This window comes from Sminthopsis crassicaudata, chromosome 4 (assembly GCF_048593235.1).
Source record: "Sminthopsis crassicaudata isolate SCR6 chromosome 4, ASM4859323v1, whole genome shotgun sequence".
Classification (NCBI taxonomy): domain Eukaryota; kingdom Metazoa; phylum Chordata; class Mammalia; order Dasyuromorphia; family Dasyuridae; genus Sminthopsis; species Sminthopsis crassicaudata.
The window spans coordinates 295,403,891-295,422,669 of NC_133620.1; the positions used below are offsets into that span (position 1 = coordinate 295,403,891).

An 18,779-nucleotide genomic window follows, 5' to 3' on the forward strand; every position below is an offset into this window, starting at 1 on the left:
TCTCTACTCCACTAAAAAATGAACCCATTCCATCTCCCTGCCAGGGATATATAGATTTCCCCAGCTTAGTCTAAGAATCTTCCTTACTCCCATCTATACTTACCCCACAGGGCAGCACAGAGGATTTCTGAGTTAAATCGTTTCTTATACTTTCGAATTTCAGGGGTGTCACTGTGGGGCCGAGTATTAGTAGGGTTCACGTTGACCACAGAGCCTTTTCGAACCTCATACTGCAACTGCTCCAGCCGCCCACCCTCTCTACCCACCAGGGCTGCAGGGAGAGAAGAAGTTGGTAAGTAACATAAGATTCCCAAAGAAGACCATAGATCCAAATAGACCCGAGAAGAACCTTGAAATTTAATTACTACAACCTTCTAATTTTACAGATGAGAGGGGTAAAAAGGAAACTGCTTTTCCCTCTGTGTCATATTGCATACCTAAGGATCTGTTCTGGACCCAATTATTTACCTCACACTGTAACAGCCTTCTCTTGACACTGACAAAATGTCTGAGGATAAAAGAATGATGACTGGGGTAAAAAAAAAAAAATTGGTGCCTTCTTTCCTTTATTGGTCTCCTTATCTCCTAGATAATGTCTACAACATGTTCATAATCTCTAAGGATAATTGCTCCTCAGGACAACTACGTTGCACACTGGAAAGAGTGTGCTGGGCCTTAAGTCAGAAAGACTCACCTTCCTGAAAGGGACCTGTATGTGCAAAAATATTTGTGGCAGCCCTTTTTGTAGTGGCCAGAAACTGGAAACTGAGTGGATGCCCATCAACTGAAAAATGGCTGAGCAAATTGTGGTATATGAATGTTATGGAATATTATTGTTCTGTAAGAAATGACCAGCAGGATGAATACAGAGAGGCTTGGAGAGACTTACATCAACTGATGCTGAGTGAAACGAGCAGAACCAGGAGATCATTATATACTTCAATAACAATACTATATGAGGATCAATTCTGATGGAAGTGGCTATCTTTGGCAATGAGAGGATCCAATTCAATTCCAATTGATCAGTGATGAACAGAACCAAGTACACCCAGCAAAATAACACTGGGAAATGAGTGTGGACTACAACAAACATAGCATTTATATTCTTTCTGTTGTTGTTTGCTTGAATTTTTGTTTTTCTTCCCAGATTATTTTTACCTTTCTAAATCTGATTTTTCTTGTGCAACAAGAGAATTATATAAATATGCACACATATATTGTATTTAAGTTATACTTTAACATGTTTAACATGTATGAGACTGCCTGCTATCTAGGGGAGGGAAGGAAGGGGAAAGTTGGAACAGAAGTGTTTGCAAAGGTCAATGCTGAAAAATTACCCATGCATATGTTCTGTCAATAAAAAGCTATAATAATAAATAAATATACCTAAAAAATTTAAGATAAAAATTAAAAAAAAAAGAAAAAAAGAAACTCGCCTTCCTGAATCAGATCTGACCTCAGACACTTACTAGCTATATCACCTGGACAAGTCACTTAACCCTGTTTGCCTCACTTTCTTCAAATGTCAAAAGAGCTGGAGGGCAGAGCAAACTGCTCCAGCATCTTTGCCAAGAAGACCCCAAATAGAGTAATGAAAAGTTGCATACAACTGAAAAATGACTGAACAATGTTTCTTCTCAGGAATGATAATGATGTTCTTGTTATCTTCACCTGTAATAGGGATAGTATCCCCACTGCCTCCCGGCTGGTAAATCCCCAAATCCACAAACATAGTGAAGGAGCTCTTGCCTGGGGCCTTGACTAGGCCACGAGATTGGTACTGTGGAAACAAGATGATGTAGGCAGAATTGGACAAACAGAAATTTCCTTTCTATGGACTACTGTTCAGGATTTCTATCATCACATTCTATCTCCCTTACCAAATGCCTCTTCTTCCCCAGATTTGGATTTCTCAAAATTTCTCCCCCATTCAAGATTTCTCTCATGCTTTTCTATGACATTTGCTCCAGAATATTCCTTACCCCCTTCCACAATCCCCCTTCCCTGTTCCACATACATCACTGCTTCCATCTTTAACTGGGGAGCCCTGTCCTTTGCCACTCTCAGTGGGTGAATGGCTGGGCTGAACCACATCAGGCAAGTTAGTGTAGCCATTGCTTTCAGTATGCAGCAGTCCTCTCTCCTCCTCAGGAGTCTGTAGGAAGGAGAAGGAGTCAGTGCCAGCTTGGCCAGGAAGTGAATTGAGTAAACACTGGGTAGGAAGAGAACTCACCCGTTGGACCACCATGGTGCCTCCTCCATAGGGGGTCTGGGCCCCAGACAATTCCTCAATATCATGGACAACCATGGTGCTGACACTATCTGTGTCTCCATCACTGTTGGGGGAAAAGAAGTGAAATCAAGGGTGTCCCATCTAGTTGTACCCATCTACAAGTTATTTCGAAAGAAGCATTTTGCATTTAAAATCTCAGCATTGGGGGCAGCTAGGTGACGCAGTAGATAGAGCACTAGCCTTGAATTCAGGAAGACCCGAGTTCAAATCTGGTATCAGACACTTAACACTTCCTAGCTGTGTGACCCTGGGCAAGTCACTTAACCCCAGCCTCAGGAAAAAATAAAATAAAATCTCAGCATCATTCATTCTACAAATACTGAGCGAAAATGAATGCAGGCTATAAATATGACTTCCATTATTATTATGTTTCCAAATTATATAAATATGGCTCCATCAGAAACTCCCAATCTCTCTACTCCTAACCTCTATTGCAGGGTTTGTATAAAGTGTGTTCAATGTCTCCACCTGGAGGAGGTAGAAATTCAGTATATATCTCAAGTTAAATTCTTCACCTTTTATGCCCCTCCTTTGGATTTCTGCTGATGGTCCCAGTCATCCAAACTCCCAACATTATTATTTTTGACAATTCCCTTTCCCCACACAGTTTTAAAATTCTACTGACTTTATCTTTGAAATATTTCTCACACAAAATAAAACCAAATACAGTGAAATAGAGATAGGAAAATATATCTCTTTCCCTTCTTTGCTGAAGGGGGAGAACTATAGTTATGGAACACTACAGGGGTCATTTTTGCTTAACTTTTTTTTTAAAGTATTTTTAATTTTTTGTTATAAAGCATGATGTGTTCTGCAAAGGAGAGGAAAATATTGAAAAATGTGATTGATGTAAAAAAAAAAAAAAAGAGGTCAATGAACAGTTTAATTTTTAAAGTGTCTCTCCTTTTTTTTCTCTCCTCTCCACCCCATTTTAACTACCTTTGTTTAGGCTCATACCTAGCTTCCTCACTGTTCTTGTCTACAGCTCTGCTTTTGATCATCTATCCTTCACATTGCCACATAAGTTATCTTTCTAATTTACTTATCTGATTATGGCACCCTTCTGTTCAAAATCTTCTATCACTGTCTAATTAATATAAAATAAACTCATGACTCTGGCTTTTAAGTCCCTTGTAAATTTGGATCTAATCTACCAGCCTTATCTTATGTTACTCCTGGGATTCCTACATTCTATCATCTACTAGCTTGCCTTTCTTCCAGATATCACCTATATCCTTGTTAAGGAATGACTTAGTTGCTCAAAGTTATTCTTAAAACAATACTGTTGCTACTGTATATAGTGTTTTCTTGGTTTCACTTTTTCATTCTTTGTTATTTCATGGAAGTGTGTCTATGCTTTTCTAAAATCACTGAACTCATCATTTCTTGTAACACAGTAATATTCCATAATGAACATATAGCACAATTTGTTTAGTCATTCCCCAACTGATAAGCATCCCTGCAATTTCCAACTCTTTGCCACAACAAAGAATGCTGATATAAATATTTTAGAACATATAGCTTCTTTTCCATTTTCCCTAATCATATTAGGAAACAGACCTAATAGAGGAATTGCTGAGTTAATAGACAGTTTAATAACTCTTTGGGCATAATTCCAAATCTCTCCCCAAAACGGATAGATCAGTCCATTCCACTAACAATGAAGTAAGGTCCCAATTTTTCCTTATCCATTCCAATATTTGTTATTTTCATTTCTCTAAATCAATAATGATTTAGAGCATTTTTATAGGACTAAATATTTTTGACTTATCAGAAAACTGCATCTTTTAATTACTTATCAATTGGGGAATGTTTTGCATTTTAAAATTCGACAAAGTTCTTTATATATTTGAGATATGAGACTTCTGAGAAACTGCCTATAAATTGTTTTTTGTAGTATTCTGCTTTCCTTCTGATCTTGGCTACATTTGTTTTATTTATATGAAACTTTTAAACTTAATATAATAAAAACTACCCAATTTCATTTCACAACACTATCTCTTGTTTGTTCATAAATTGTTCACTTACCCATAATTCTGATAGGTAACATGGTCCATGTTCTTCAAATTTTCTTGTAATAACTCCTTTTATATCTAGGTCATATGTCCATTTTGACTGTATCTTAGTAAATGGTGCAAGATATTGATCTATGCTCAATATATTACAGATTGCTTTTCAGCTTTCCCAACAATTTTTACCAAATACTAATTCTTATCCCAAAGACTTAAGTTTTTATACTTATCAAACAATGAATAATTATATTCCTTTACTGCTGTATATTATATGTCTACTATTTCACTGATCTACCTTTCAGTATTACTGCCTTATAATATAGCATAAGATCTGGTACTGTAAAACCTTCTTTTACCTTTTCCCTCCATTAGTTCCTTTGATATTCTTGACCTTTTGTTCTTCCAAATAAATTCTATTATTTTTTTTTAGCTCTGTAAAATTTTTTTTGGTAATTTAATTGGATTGTCATTAAATATATAGATAAATTCTAATAAAATTGTCATTTTTATTATATTGGTGCTACTTTACCTACCTATGAACAATTACTATTTCTCCATTTATTTAAATCTGATTTTATTCATATACAAAATTTATTTTTATGGTTTTGTTCATATAGATTCTGAGTTTATTTTGGTAGATATTTAGAGTTATTTTAAATAGGGTATCTCTAGCTATTTCTTTCTCAGAATCATGTTCATAATAATGAAGAATGCTGATGATTTATGTGAGTTTACTTTATAACCTGCTTTTTCGGAATTTAGAATTTCCCAAGTAGATCATTATATCATCTACAAAAAGAGATAATTTTATTACATCATATCTATTCTGATTCTTTTTCTTTTTCTTCTCTTATTTCTATTGCTAGGATTTCCAATACAATATTGAATAATACCAGTGACTTTTTAGCTTTTAAAGCTCTACACAACCTGGACCCAACCTATCTTTTCAGTTTCCTTGGACATTAACCCCTCTTCTGTATTCTGGGACTCTGGATCAAATCAGATTGGCCTCTTTATTGCAAACATGATATTTCATCTCCTGTTTCATTGCCTTTGCATTTGCAAGACCCCAAGCCTGAAACACTCTCCTTTCTTATCTTTGCCTTATAGAATCCTTCTTTATATTTAAGCTTAAGCTCAAGACCCAATTCCTATGCTTACTCCTCTATGAACACTTCTCAAAATCAGCCTTGTTTTTTGTTTGTTTGTTTTATATTCTGAACTATTCTTTGCATTCAACTTATCAGTTATTTGGGGTACATGTCTTCCTCAACCTCAATACACACAACTATCTTGTAAGCTCCTTAAAAGCATAATCTATTTTTATATCCCTACCATAAAATATAACGCATTGCACAAAGTAGGCACTAATAAATGTCTGCTGAGTGTGTGAGAAGACTAGTCACAAATAATTACAATTCAGAGCAATGTGTGATAAGGATAATATGAATGGACACTTCAATGTTAAAAGTCATTCAAAAGGAGTAATTAACTGATTTCCAAGGCAGTAGTCAACACTCCAATGAAAAGGAGAAAATCATCCCTCTTCCAAAATTGTGTCCCTTGGACCCTTGTACTCTAACCCAGAAATTTGAAGTTTCCTTCCCATTTCTTCTGATTCTATATAGTTGCCCTTCCTACAGACACCCATTCCTATACCGAATTCCAGGTGTGTCCCTGCTTTCCTCAGAATGGTCCCCATCTCCTTCCTCTTCTTCATCATCATCACTGCTTTCCACCTCCTCACTAGATGATGAGTAGTCCATAGCTTTCTTGGGAGGGCGGGGAGCCTCATCTGCCATTCTTTCTTTTAGCAACACAAAATCCTTAATCGGAGAAAAGAGAAGATTTTAAGAGGCTGGCCAGAGGTTGTTAGTCCCCAAGAGTAGAAGGGTACTACTGGTTGGAAATAGGGTTAGATCAAGAGTTCCATAACCCTGTCCACAATACATCTCTTGTACTAACCTCACCAATTGCTCGTTTATAGCTCTGAGGGTAATCACAGTGGAAGAAAGGCAGCCAGAAGAAGTAGGGGAAAGATTACAAGAGGTGGTTAGTAATGCGGGAAAAGCCCTCCAACTACCATTCCCAGTACTGCTCTCCCCCACTTCAATTTTATAGGATCCTGCCCCTGCTCCTGCTCCCAGAGTTACTTGCTCCCAAGAGGAATTCAAGAGATCTATCCCTGTGGTTGGGAGAGCAGCACTTGCCAACAAGATTACTCACTGCAGGCCGGCCAGGCCTAGAACGATGGTCATCAGATCTGGCTTTGTTCCCTGGGGACAAGATGGGAGAGTTGTCCAGCTTGGAGGATGCTGGAGATGAGAGATGGGAAGAAAGGAGAGTGATGGTGAGAAGGGAGATAACTACTCTCTGTTCTATTACTCTGTCCTGACTCATCATCCCAATCACTGATAAGGTTTAAATAGGCTTCCACAACCTTTCCCAGCCCCATAGAGGGTAATATAGGATCTTATTTCCCATAACTATCCATGTATGTGCCTCAGCCTAGAAAACTACTTAGGATAGGCCTAGGTCTTTGCTACATGGTGTCTAGCCTGTTAACAATGGAAATGGCTATTATTTTTAATTCCCATGACTGTCATCTCACTATTTATTCTCACAACAACCCTCCACTTCTTTCTTCCTATTCATCTCTCCCCCATCAACAGGAAATTTAGAGGCCTCACCTCCTACTCGGTTGCGCTCTAGTGAGCCGGCCTGTGGTAGGTGGCCATGGGACTGGAGGAGGCTGTCTCCATGCTCCCAGCCTGGCTCACTCCTTCGAAGGTCTGGGTTACTGTGGCAGATGTGTAGGAGTCAGGAGAGGAATTAGTGAGTCAATTTTCCTTTACCTCAGTTTGTAGAATTAGCAAAGTTTAGGAACCCATGGTTGAGTGATCATTGCCATATAGGGAGAATTAAGGGGGTGACAATGTCATTACCTATTGGTGCTGGGTGAGCTGGGGGGCTGAGAGGGGGACCCTGGAGGCCCCGGGGGGTCACCCACTCTGCCTGAGTTTGCAGGTAGGTTTGCTAGGTAGAGTTACTTTGAGGTCTGTAAAGGGTGGGAGCACAGGAGTGGCTGGGGGCCAGGGGAGGCTGGGATAGATAGGCTAGGGTTCTTCCATCCCAAAATGGGGATTGAATATCCTCTATATCCCATCCCCTAGTCCATTCCAACATGGCCATTACCTGGCACAGACAGGTTGTACTGGTCGGGAACTTCCAGCTCCACTGGTATTAAGGGCAATGGCAATGGATGAGGTCCTCTGGGGTACCTGTAGAATTATAAGAAGTACCAGAGGAAGGACAGGAAAGGAAGGAGGGGAGAGAGACTGAAGCAAATGAATCTGTATATTCTTCCTTAGGACCTGCTTCTACGTTCCATTTTTCTTAACTTTTTTCCTGTACTCATTCTTGCTCACTTCCTATCCCCCCCCATCTTTATTCCATTTATTTATATTCCATTCCCTGAAAAAGAGTGCTGCATTAGCTTCAAGGCTATACTTGCCTTAGGTGGCGCCTCACTGTCTGCTCGATTCCAAGACGGAGGTGTTGGTGTGGGGCCAGGAGCCTCAGAAGTGGGGTCTGAATTTTGTCGGATGATGGCTCCACGAGAGGCAGAAGTAGCAGTAGGTGGGAGGGCAGTGGGGTCAGGGTCATGAGCAGCAGGGAAGGCAGCCAGGTTTCTAGTAGGCTGATCTTGTAGGGATTGTGAACGGGGCACAGGTGCTGCATATGGCTTCAGTGGGACCCGATGTGCAACAAGGCTCTGCAAGAAAAGAATAGTGAATGAGGGGAAAAAACCTTTACGATTTATCCAAACTCCAAGGAATAATGAGAATGAGCCTGAGGTAGGAGCTCTAGCTTTCTATTCCTCCTCCTCTTCCTCCACCTTCTAAATCGCTCTTTTGATAGCTTGGGATTCTTGGTATATTTACTGTGTAAGAAAATGACAGGCAGAAAAAGCACATAGAAACATCTATAAGTGTGTTTTTGTAGGTATTTCTGAATAAGTCTCCTTATACACTAACCTGCAAGTGATGTTATCTGCAAGAGAACAAAGAAGCCATATAAACTTACCTTGTGTGGTCCTTCCTGGGGCTCTACTGGCCTCTGCATGGGTGGGGTTGGAGAAAGAGGCCCAGAAGGCCCAACAGGGGCTTGTGGGGGAATAGGATCTGGTCCTGTGCTGTTTGGCTTAGTCTTGGCTAGGGGTGAGTTCTGTTGTTTGTTCATTCTTGTCCTCTCCTCTACCTGTGGAGAGATAGGTAGGGGCAGGTGTCAAAATGAAATCCCACTGTTTTTACTTTCTCCCTATGGTTACAGAACTCAGCTCTCTTCAACTCATCTCCCCATAATTATATCCCTTTTCTTCAGTTCCTGGCTCCTTTCCAAAAACTCCCTCAGTCCTTTCATCAGACTCCAAGGATGCTGGGTTTTAGGGAATGGCAGAGGGGCAGTTAGGTGGCGCAGTGGATAGAGCACCAGCCTTGAATTCAGGAGGACCTGAGTTCAAATCTGGTCTCAGACACTTAACACTTCCTAGCTGTGTGACCCTGGGCAAGTCACTTAACCCCAGCCTCAAAAAAAAAAAAAAAAAAGGGAATGGCAGAGAAGACCCTATGGGGTGGCTCCTAAAGGATCAGAGTAGGAATTTAGAGAATACCTCTCTGGCCCATGCTGGCTTGTCAGCAGGATTAGCACCCCGGCTATAGTGATATAGGGGCTTTTTGTCTCCTGGTGCAGGTGGCTGTTGCTGTTTCTGGAGCTGTTGCTGCTGCAAGGACTTGAGATAGGCATGTTCCTGCTGCAGCTGTCTCTGAAGCCTTTCTGACTGTCGTTGTTCCTCTAGCTGCTTTCTCTTGTATTCCTGGTATCATGGAAGGGGAAGGGAAAAAGAGATTCAGCACTGAAAAAGCAGTGATTGGGAATGCCCTTATGAGGCTGAAGAAGACATAGGCTATAGATAGGATCTCTTCTTTTCAAATGCCTAGAGAGGTTGTTCACCCCTGTAGCCACTGGAACCTTTTTCCTTGTCTCCACTATTTTAAACAAAGAAGTCCTGAAGTCCACCCTACCACCCTTCCCAAAAGGAAATAAGGTAGTGGATGAAGGACCCCATTACCAGCAGCAGGGCCTGTTCCTGGAGCAGCTGTTGTTGAAGAATCTCAAGCTGCCGCTGCTCTTCCTCCAATTTATGTCGGATATACTCCTGGGGGGAAGGGGGAGGGGGGCAGGGAAACAAGCAGGGGAGAGAAGAGAGGGGAACAAGAGAACAGGAGGTGGAGGGACAGGAGAGGAGAAAAAGAATACAGAGGAGAAAGGATATGTGTATGGAGGGTGAAGGAAAAGTAGTAAAGGCAATATGATGGGAATAGCAAGAAAGTAGGAATAGGGAATGAGAAGAAAGCAAACAGGCAGAAGAAGTCAGAACAGACAGACCAGGAAGAGATAAGATAATTTAGAAAAAAAGAAACAGAGACAGGGAAAGATAAGGGAGCCAAGGGTAGTGGGGTAATAGGAGAGAATACACACACACACACACACACACACACACACACACACACACACACACACACAGAGAAAGAGATAGTGAAGCTAGAAAAAAGACAGAAGAACCTGGGGGTGGGGGAGGGAACAGGAGAGGTATGGGGAGCAGGGGAAGTGGACAGCAGAAGCTAGAGAGGGAAGGTGCCTAGGTGTGTATGCAGGGAGACCGTACCTGTTCTCGCTCTGCCTGACGGCGTTCTTCCTCCCTTCGAAGAGCTTGCATGTCTTGCCGTTGCTGTTCCTTCTTCTCCTGCAGCTTTCGCTGCTCTCGGTCTCGACGTTGTTGCTATAGGGGTTTGAGGAGGAGAGGAAGAGATCAACCAAGAACTTATATGATTCTAGATACTTCCCATATATTAGCTAGGCCAAATAATGGGAAAAGCCCTCATTCTCTTTTACAAGGAACTCTCTAAGAGTACTGGATATTAATTCTGAATATCAATGGGGGACAGATTTAGGCTCACTTTTACAGAATTAGTCCAAAGATTGATCTCCAAGCTAAAATAGAGGGTATGTAAACAATTTTCTTTTTTGGGTTACAGAGATATATTGGGTGATATTCTGGGGGAAGGAGGAAAGTTTTAGCGTTAGCAATTTATAGCCTGACAGACAGAGGATCAAAAATATCCCTAATTGAATAGGCTTCTAGGATATCTCCAGTTCCAGTCTCTAAGATCAGAGAAAGCATTCTCAAAAAAGGTTCTTTAAAAACATCAGGTATAAAATGGCAGGAGAACTACAATAAAGCCTTGCTAATCAGGTCCAAACTCATTTAAGAACAATCTACTTTTGAAGACTGGTGATCAGGAAAAACCAGAACAAAAGCCACTTCTACTACTTGCCTTGTGTCATCTTAAGGAACCTCCTAACTTTTCTAGTCTAAGTTTTCATGTTCATAAAATGAGAAAAATAAATAAGATGATCACCAAGGTTTAACCTTCAGCCTTAAATTCTGATGGTCCTACAATGATTTAAGCCAATAGGCTTATTATTATTGCTATTTAGAAGCAATTAATATAAGTACAAATGATCCTCACAAATTCTCTAAAAAGCACAACTGGCAAAATCTCTCCTTGACAATTTTTAGCCATTAACTTGTAGTAATATGTATTTTTAAGATACCAGACTTCTCATTAACTCAGACTTGCCTTTCCCCAATTAATTTGAATTGGTATATGAATCAGACAAAATGTGAAATTGTAAGCTAACATATCAGAAAAATAGAAGCATTCAAATTTAAGTCCCTGCCATGACTCTACTTGGATGACCATAGTCAAATCACTTAACCTCTTTTTGCCCCAGTTTCCTCACTGTCAAAATGGGATTCTAGTCCTTGTATTTCCCACTCTCCAGGGCTGGAGGAAAGAACTTTTTAACACTATATGTTATGTAAATATAAATATTATTTTCTAACTCCAAGGATGCTAATCCTGCTTTAATTCATTGCTAGGACACTCTGGAGAATAGCTTCCAAGCCTTCTCCGTGGATGTGATTCTTGTTCATGTTCTTCCATTGAGACTTCACAAAAGATCCATTCCATATGTGGAGGACATCTTTCTAGAGCATATAGTTCATAGGTATAGAACTATGGTTGTCCATTTGTCTTCCTTTACCTTCATCATATGGCTCATATTAACTGGCCTAATTCCTTTTACTATCACATATTTTTCTTGGTGATATCTTTTATGATATGGAATTATTACTTTTTTTTTTCCCCCTGAGGCTGGGGTTAAATCATACACAGGGTCACACAGCTAGGAAGTGTTAAGTGTCTGAGACCACATTTGAACTCAGGTCCTTCTGAATTCAAGGCTGGTGCTCTATCCACTGCGCCACCTAGCTGCCCCTGGAATTATTACTAATATAAATAATGGTGATAAGTTCTATTAAGTGTTTGTTTAGATCATTAATCACTTGATAAAATAACTAAGGAATGGTGAGGAAGGGACAAAAAGACATTAAAATATTAAATTAGAAGAATTGGAATTAAAACGGAATGGTAACCAGTGATACTGTAAATTAATGGAAAAACAATATATATGATGAAAAGTCAGTTTTAAAAAATGTGTTCTATTTAAAGTGAGATACACTTGTAAGGGAATTATAAGACTTTGAATGCAGGACATACAGCAATAAACTCATTGGGATCTATGGGGAGGGGGATGAAACTAGGCATCTGCCAATTCTCTTTGTTAATAAAAAGTGGCGAAAAAGAGAATCTTAAGAAATGAAATAAGTAGTAATCCCCTTATTGTAAACTGAGGCGCCCCTACTTTTGCTATGATATAACCTTTGCTTACAATAAGAATGAAATCTAGATTTCAAATCCTAGTCTTTCTCCCTGGAACAATTTAGAGACTGAGATCCAAGGGGAAAAAATGCCCTCCTCATATAATTCAAAGAATGATAAGGTTAAACAATAGTAATTGATAATAAAGGAGATGATCAGATACATTTTTAGGTAAAGCTGGACTAAGTGGAGTACAAATAGACGAAGCCAAATATACTTCTACTGATTTTTCCCAGAGCACATGCCACCTCTCAAGGCTTGGCCCTGACCTCCTCAACACGACGTCGCTCTTCCTTTTGCTCTTCAATGCGCTGTTGCCTCTGGTGGAGGAGGTGCTTGATGTGAGCTTCTGGGTCACGCTGTAGTTGCTGCTGTTGCTGCTGCTGCTGCTTCAGGGCCTCCGAGTTGCTCTTGTTTTCCTGCTGAAGACGGAGGAATTCTCGACGGAGTGTAGATTCACCAGGCACATTCATGATTGAGCTAAGGAGAAAGGAAAGATGAAACTAGTCTCACACACTCACTGCTCCCTTTACTCTATCTTCTCTCTCCCCTCTTTTACAGATCCCTAATTTAATAGCCTTCATCTGCTAGAACTTCTTATCTCTGACTTTCTATTCCAGTAACTCAAATATATTTCTCTGGTCCTCATCCCTTCATCTTATAAGCTTTTATCTGTAAACCTTTATACAAGTATTGTGCAGTGGAAAGAGCAATGGACTTAAAAAGACAAAAGAATAATAAAATGGGTTTAAATCCAAGTTCTTTGAGATATTAGCTTTGTTGGGCCTGTCCCTTCCTTGAGTCCCATCTTGTTCTTCTCCTTTCAAACTGCTACCAACTAATTGCCCTTCTGGGAAGCTTTACTTGGTAACTCTTTCTCATAATTCACTCCACATTCTTCTAGCACTTATGGATTTGATTACATTTCTCCCTTATTAATTTCCTAAGATTCCCTATGAACTACAAGACCATCATCTCTCCCATTAGTCCAAAAATAACACTTTTCACTCTGCCAAGTTTACCTTGGTTCTCCTTCCTCTCCATGGCTGTCATCTTCCTCTTCACTGCCACTGTACTCATATTCTGTCTCTTCTGCAAGGAAGAAACCACTGCTGATTTCCTAAATTGCCCCATGCAGTTCTCCTCACATTAGTTTAGATAGAGTTGATAAGATCAAGATAAATACTGGACCACCCTTAGTTCCACACTTAGCTGCCTATTCTCTTCCCCATAGAGGCTCTCAATTTTGGGACCCAGGCAAAAACCTGGAATATAATGGAATAATAGGAACTGAGTCAATGGTTAGCCTGGGTTGGGTGTTAAGAATCCTATAAAAGCACAAGGATCTTCAGAGTTAAAAACTCATGACAGGGTATTCCCTGAAGTAGAAGGGAAAGAGCTCTAAGGACTGTTAAGGAGAGAAAACCTAGGGCTTGTCATGGTAGGGAACAAAATAATTGGACAGTGAAATTTTTCAGGGAGATCCCCACCCTTCCCCCTCATTTCCCCTACTGACCTTTCTCGCCCCTTTTCTTTCGAGAACGGTCAATGTGGTCCTTAAGCTGAATTCGAACCTGTCGCTCTGTGGGTTGGTCACGGATGAAAGGAAATTTGAGAAGCTGCTCAGTGGGTGGGCGACTCAGGTATGTTTTGATGAGACATGTATCAATGAAGTCAATGAATTTCTTAGACCTGAAAGAGTTTAAAAAGATATACTGGGGGGTGGGGGGCAGCTAGTTATTGCAGTGGATAGAGCACCAGCCCCGGAAACAAGAGGACTTCAGTTTAAATTCAACCTCAGACACTTGACTATACTAGCTATCTGACCCTAAATAAGTTATTTAATCCTAACTGCCTCAAAAGAAGGGGAAAAAAAAAAAAGGTGCAATTGAGAGGGGACTCTAGACTCTTGAGGTCAGGTCTGACAAATCTGAATCTAATCCTGCCTCCATGAACATTATCTTCAGAAACATAAACTGCCTAATTTTTACTACTACTACTACTACTGCTTTGTTAATTTAGTGCTTTAAGTGCATAAGTACTTATGTTATCCCTTTCTTCACAGCATTACCCAGTTCTGCTCTGCTGTTCACACTCTAGGGCTTGCTCAACCCTAAATATGTAAAGATAAAAAGGAGGTTTCATTTTATTTTCAGACACCACCCTCTGCTGAGCCCCCATGTCCTAAAGGCACCTACCATTTCTTAGACTTCAGCTTTGGCGGGGGGTTCCGAGGAATGAGGAAGAGGGCACGCATGGGGTGCATATCACACAGAGCTAGGAGGGTAAGAAGGACCACAAGTCCTCATACATCTTCTGACAATTTAATAATCCCCACCCAACACATCTATCTTTGAATTCAGTTGTGTTAGCCTCCCTTGAGTCCCTCCCATCTAAAACTTGCCTCCTCCCACTTACTACAGCCCTGCCCCTGCTTCCTTCCCCATTACTCACGGGGGGCTCCCTCTGCCATCTCAATAGCTGTGATTCCTAGAGACCATATGTCACTCTGCAAGGGAAAGGCCAAAATTATAAGGGCCCTATTTTGTCATTTCTCCCCATCCCTTGACATACATATATTTATTTCCAGGGCCTCTCTTTTCAACCTATTTTTATTTCCTTGGCCTTCTCTTCTCCCATCTATACTCTCTCCCCATGAATCTGTCTGATCCCATCTAACCCCTCTAATCTCCACGACCTCAACAATTCTCTTCTCAATTCTAGTCCTGTTATTCCCCCAATCCTTTTTGCCACCCTAGCCCTTTATTCTTTTCCCTGAGGTCTCCAGCTAGTACCCTGTAGTCATAGGTAGCGTCCGGATTCTCGTCACAGGCGATAACTTCTGGGGCCATCCAGTAGGGAGTACCAATGAATGTATTGCGCCTGCCCACTGTTCGATCCAGTTGGGCACTCACCCCAAAGTCCACTAGAAAGAGGTGAGGAAAGGGAGCAAGGAATGAATAAGAAAGGAGTAAGAAGGGAGGAATCTCCCCTACCATATTCCATTATATAACTGTAACAACATCCTATGTGCCTTGTAAATAGTGTATCCTACACTTTAGATGCTAAGGAGAGAAGGCCCCGGGGTATATAGGAAAATATGGGAGGGAATATGGGATAGCTTTGTCTGAAAGGAGTACTCATTCTGTCCAGTTTCTTCAAATGGGAAAAGACACTGTAGTAGAGGGAAGATGTAAAGAAGAGGAAAAGGTAAAAAATCTGGACTTCTAAATGACATTGGTGGTTTGCCTCAGAACAGAGGAGGAAGAGAAGGACTTTATAATTCATCTCCAAACAGGAAAGGAACTATCCTATAAGCCTATGCCAAGGCATGGGGAAGGCTATCTATCTGCCATCTGTCCCAGGAGGAATTATCATACCTAGCTTAACTTCTGCATTCTCTGTCAACAGCACATTTTGGCCTTTGATATCTCGATGAATCACTTTGTGGGCATGGAGGTGGGCCAGTCCCTGGAAAGGGAAGAGGAGGAAAAGTAAGTGCTGGTAAGGGTCAAGGAAGGAAAGGGACTAAGCAGACAGAAGATGGTAAACATCGAGAAAAGTAGCTTAGGTAGAATTTGAATGGAAAGTTTAAATATTCTTTTCCTTAGAGAATGAAAATTAAACTAAACTTTTTGGAAATTGGGAAGGGGATGGCAGCTGGGAGAGAAAACACCACTATTATGATACTTATAGTTGGTAGGTGAAAAGCACAATAGAACTAGTAGAACTAGAACTGGAAAAGAATGGGATGATTTTTAGGATAGAGGGACTGTCTCTCTCTCACCAGAATAGGAGCTCTTCCCTTAGTGCTTATTCTTGAACATTGCTCATAGATGTACTCAGGACAAGGGAAGTATAGATGGGATAGTAGACAGGTTGTGGGGGAGAAAGGATAGGGAAGGCTTGTCTCTCACCCTGAGGATCTCCCTGCAAATGTAGGCGATACAATCTTCTTTCAGAGCATTTCCTTTAGTATTCTTCACCAGATCTGTCACAGAACCAGCACCACAGAACTCCATGACCAGCTATAGACCCAGGAGGGAGCAAGCAGAAGGATGAATCATCAGATCCTCTCCCCTTAACAGTCAGGGAAGGACACAAGATTCGGTTAATCACTCTAGACCTGATTTAGTCTTGGGGCTAGATGATGACCTGGGCTGGAGACCATCACGGAGACCATCATATGAGAGAGCCTTATGCCAGCAGTAATCTAGCGAGCAGTTTCTTGGGATTGGGAAAGAAAGGACTGGAGGTTAAGGAGGGGAAGAAAGTGACAAAGCAATAAAGAGAACTACTAGAAAAGCTGAGTCTAAAGGCAAGAGATTCAACTGGAGATTGATAATACAGAACAAACCTAATAGTGCAAGAGAAAACAACTAAGGAGGAAACAGAAAAGTCCATGAGATGAGAAATCTTTATCCTAAGGAAAATTCAATATATTCAGCCAGTGTTAGAATCATTAATTCACAGAATCATAGATTCCTTAGAGGCTTAGAATTAAACAGAAATAGTCTTTACAACAGAGGTGTCAAATGCCCCTCAAATCAGATTAAAATATAACTTATAGAGAGTTAATTTGTGATTTTCTAGGTCAATACAGGACCTGCAGGAATCCACTTCTATTTAAGTTTGATAACAATAAGTTTTCATCCAGCCTGTACTTGAAACCCTCCTGTAAGGGAAACTTACTATTTCAAAGAATGGGATCATTCAACTTTTGGATAGTTTTAATTGTTAGAAAGTTTCTTTTTACATAAGTCTCTTGGCAATTTCTACTTAGTGTTCCTAGTTCTGCCATTTGATGCCAATCAGAAGAAATTTCAGTGCAAGCAGCACTATATTCCAACTTCTTAAGTTAACCAGTTTTAACTAATTCAAAACAATTCAATAAACATCTGTGAAGTGCAGAGCCCTGTGGAAGACAAAAGATGAAACACTATTCCTTTGCTTGTGGAGCATAAAGATCAGTAGAGAAATATGACATATACACAGATCACATATAATACAAAATGGTAAGTGCTTTAACCAGAGGCAACCAAAGTGTAAACTATAGAGGTTCTAGATTCAAAGTTAGGAAGGGATAAAATGAGCTCTAGAAACTTACCCCTCAGAATAAGCTAGAAGGGAACTGAAGGGAGTCAGGGCATTCATCTTTCTTTCCAAAAGCCATAGGGCCACAAGATTTTTTAAAAAATTTTTCAAAAAAATTTATCAAGCATTTATTTCCCCCCCCATATACACATCTTTTTCTCATTGAAAAATGAACAAATATGTAAAACCCTTATACAAGTACAGTTAAGACAAATTCCCACATTGACCAAAATATATCTCTTTATTTTGCATATTAGTCTGTCATTTCTTTGTTATGGGGTGGGCAATATCCTTTATCAGTCCCCTAGAGTCATGGTTGATCATTCACATTCTTAAATCTTCAAGAATTATTAATTTAAAAAAACAATACTAATGTTATATGCTCTTACCAATGTTTATTTCATAATTCATACAAGTCCTAAATTTCTTGGAAACTGTCCCTTTATTTCTTACAGTACATAGTATTCCACTATATTCATATACCATAATTTAACCATTCTCCAACTGACAATCTCTTAATTTCCAGTTCTTTGCCCTCCAGAAAGGGCTACTGTAAATATTTTATTATAAACAGGACCTTTTCCTCTTTATCTCTTTGTGGGGGCGAGGGGTAACAATTCTAAAATGCATTCCAAATTGACTAGACTATGATGCAGTTCAACCATCACTGTGTCTGATTTACCTCTCCAACACCTGTCATCTTATTGACTTTGCCAATCTGATGGATATGAAGTGGAATCTCAAAGTTACTTTAATTTTCACTTTTCTAAATATTAGTAATTTGGAACATAGATATGGTTTCTTCCCTTGAGAACTGCTTGTTCATATTCCTTGACCATTTATCAAGTAGAGAATAGTTAGGAGCCTTTTTAAATTTTTTTTTTATAATAATAGCCTTTTATTTTTCAAAATTCATGCAAAAAATATCAAGACAACTCTTAGGTACCACTACATACTTCTCAGATTGGCTAAGATGACAGGAAAAAATAATGATAAATGTTGGAGGGAATGTGGGAAAGCTAAGACACTATACATTGTTGGTGGAAGTATGAACTGATCTAACCATTCTGGAGAGCAATTTGGAACTATGCCCAAAAGATTATCAAACTGTGCATACTATACCAAAGAGATTTTAAAGGAGGCAAGGGAACCATATGTGCAAAAATGTTTTATAGCATCTCTTTTTGTAGTGGCAAGGAACTGGAAACTGATTAGATACCCATCAGTTGGAGAGTGGCTGAATAAGTTATGATATATGAATGTTATAGAATATTTTGTTCTATAAGAAATGATCAACTGATTTTTCTTGTGCAGCATGATAATTGTGGAAATATCTACAGAAGAACTGTACATGCTTAACATGTTGGATTACTCGATGTCTAGGGGAGGGGATAAGGGAAAGGGAGGGAGAAACACAAGTTTTTGCAAGGGTGAATGTTGAAAGTTATGCATATGTTTTGAAAATAAAAAGCTTTAATAAAAATAAAAATAAATAAAAGATAAAAATTTTTAAAAAGAAGAAGAAATTTTCCA

At 39.8% G+C, this 18,779-nt stretch overlaps 1 protein-coding gene and 1 long non-coding RNA gene across 3 annotated transcripts in view; one reads left to right on the forward strand and one right to left on the reverse strand.

The window, feature by feature from the left end:
• The window catches only part of MINK1 (misshapen like kinase 1), a 67,310-nt gene that overhangs the window by 3,427 nt on the left and 45,104 nt on the right, over positions 1-18,779 (reverse strand). Inside the window, exons 5-25 of one of the 2 annotated variants that reach the window (XM_074311686.1) lie at positions 16,070-16,180; positions 15,533-15,623; positions 14,948-15,078; positions 14,607-14,661; positions 14,351-14,429; positions 13,669-13,844; positions 13,175-13,244; positions 12,422-12,632; positions 10,034-10,147; positions 8,978-9,181; positions 8,392-8,565; positions 7,820-8,080; positions 7,501-7,586; positions 6,996-7,105; positions 6,532-6,620; positions 6,271-6,294; positions 5,965-6,131; positions 2,234-2,336; positions 2,018-2,155; positions 1,672-1,780; positions 104-271 (exon numbers count right to left, since the gene is read on the reverse strand). In XM_074311686.1, coding sequence (XP_074167787.1) covers positions 104-271; positions 1,672-1,780; positions 2,018-2,155; positions 2,234-2,336; positions 5,965-6,131; positions 6,271-6,294; positions 6,532-6,620; positions 6,996-7,105; positions 7,501-7,586; positions 7,820-8,080; positions 8,392-8,565; positions 8,978-9,181; positions 10,034-10,147; positions 12,422-12,632; positions 13,175-13,244; positions 13,669-13,844; positions 14,351-14,429; positions 14,607-14,661; positions 14,948-15,078; positions 15,533-15,623; positions 16,070-16,180 — 2,671 coding nt within the window. The remainder of the gene's footprint in view (positions 1-103; positions 272-1,671; positions 1,781-2,017; positions 2,156-2,233; positions 2,337-5,964; positions 6,132-6,270; positions 6,295-6,531; positions 6,621-6,995; positions 7,106-7,500; positions 7,587-7,819; positions 8,081-8,391; positions 8,566-8,977; positions 9,182-10,033; positions 10,148-12,421; positions 12,633-13,174; positions 13,245-13,668; positions 13,845-14,350; positions 14,430-14,606; positions 14,662-14,947; positions 15,079-15,532; positions 15,624-16,069; positions 16,181-18,779) is intronic. The other variant, XM_074311687.1, reaches the window with a different exon arrangement.
• LOC141566725 (uncharacterized) lies at positions 164-1,381 on the forward strand. The gene is made up of 2 exons (XR_012489380.1): positions 164-292; positions 590-1,381. It is a non-coding gene; the product is annotated as an uncharacterized LOC141566725 (long non-coding RNA).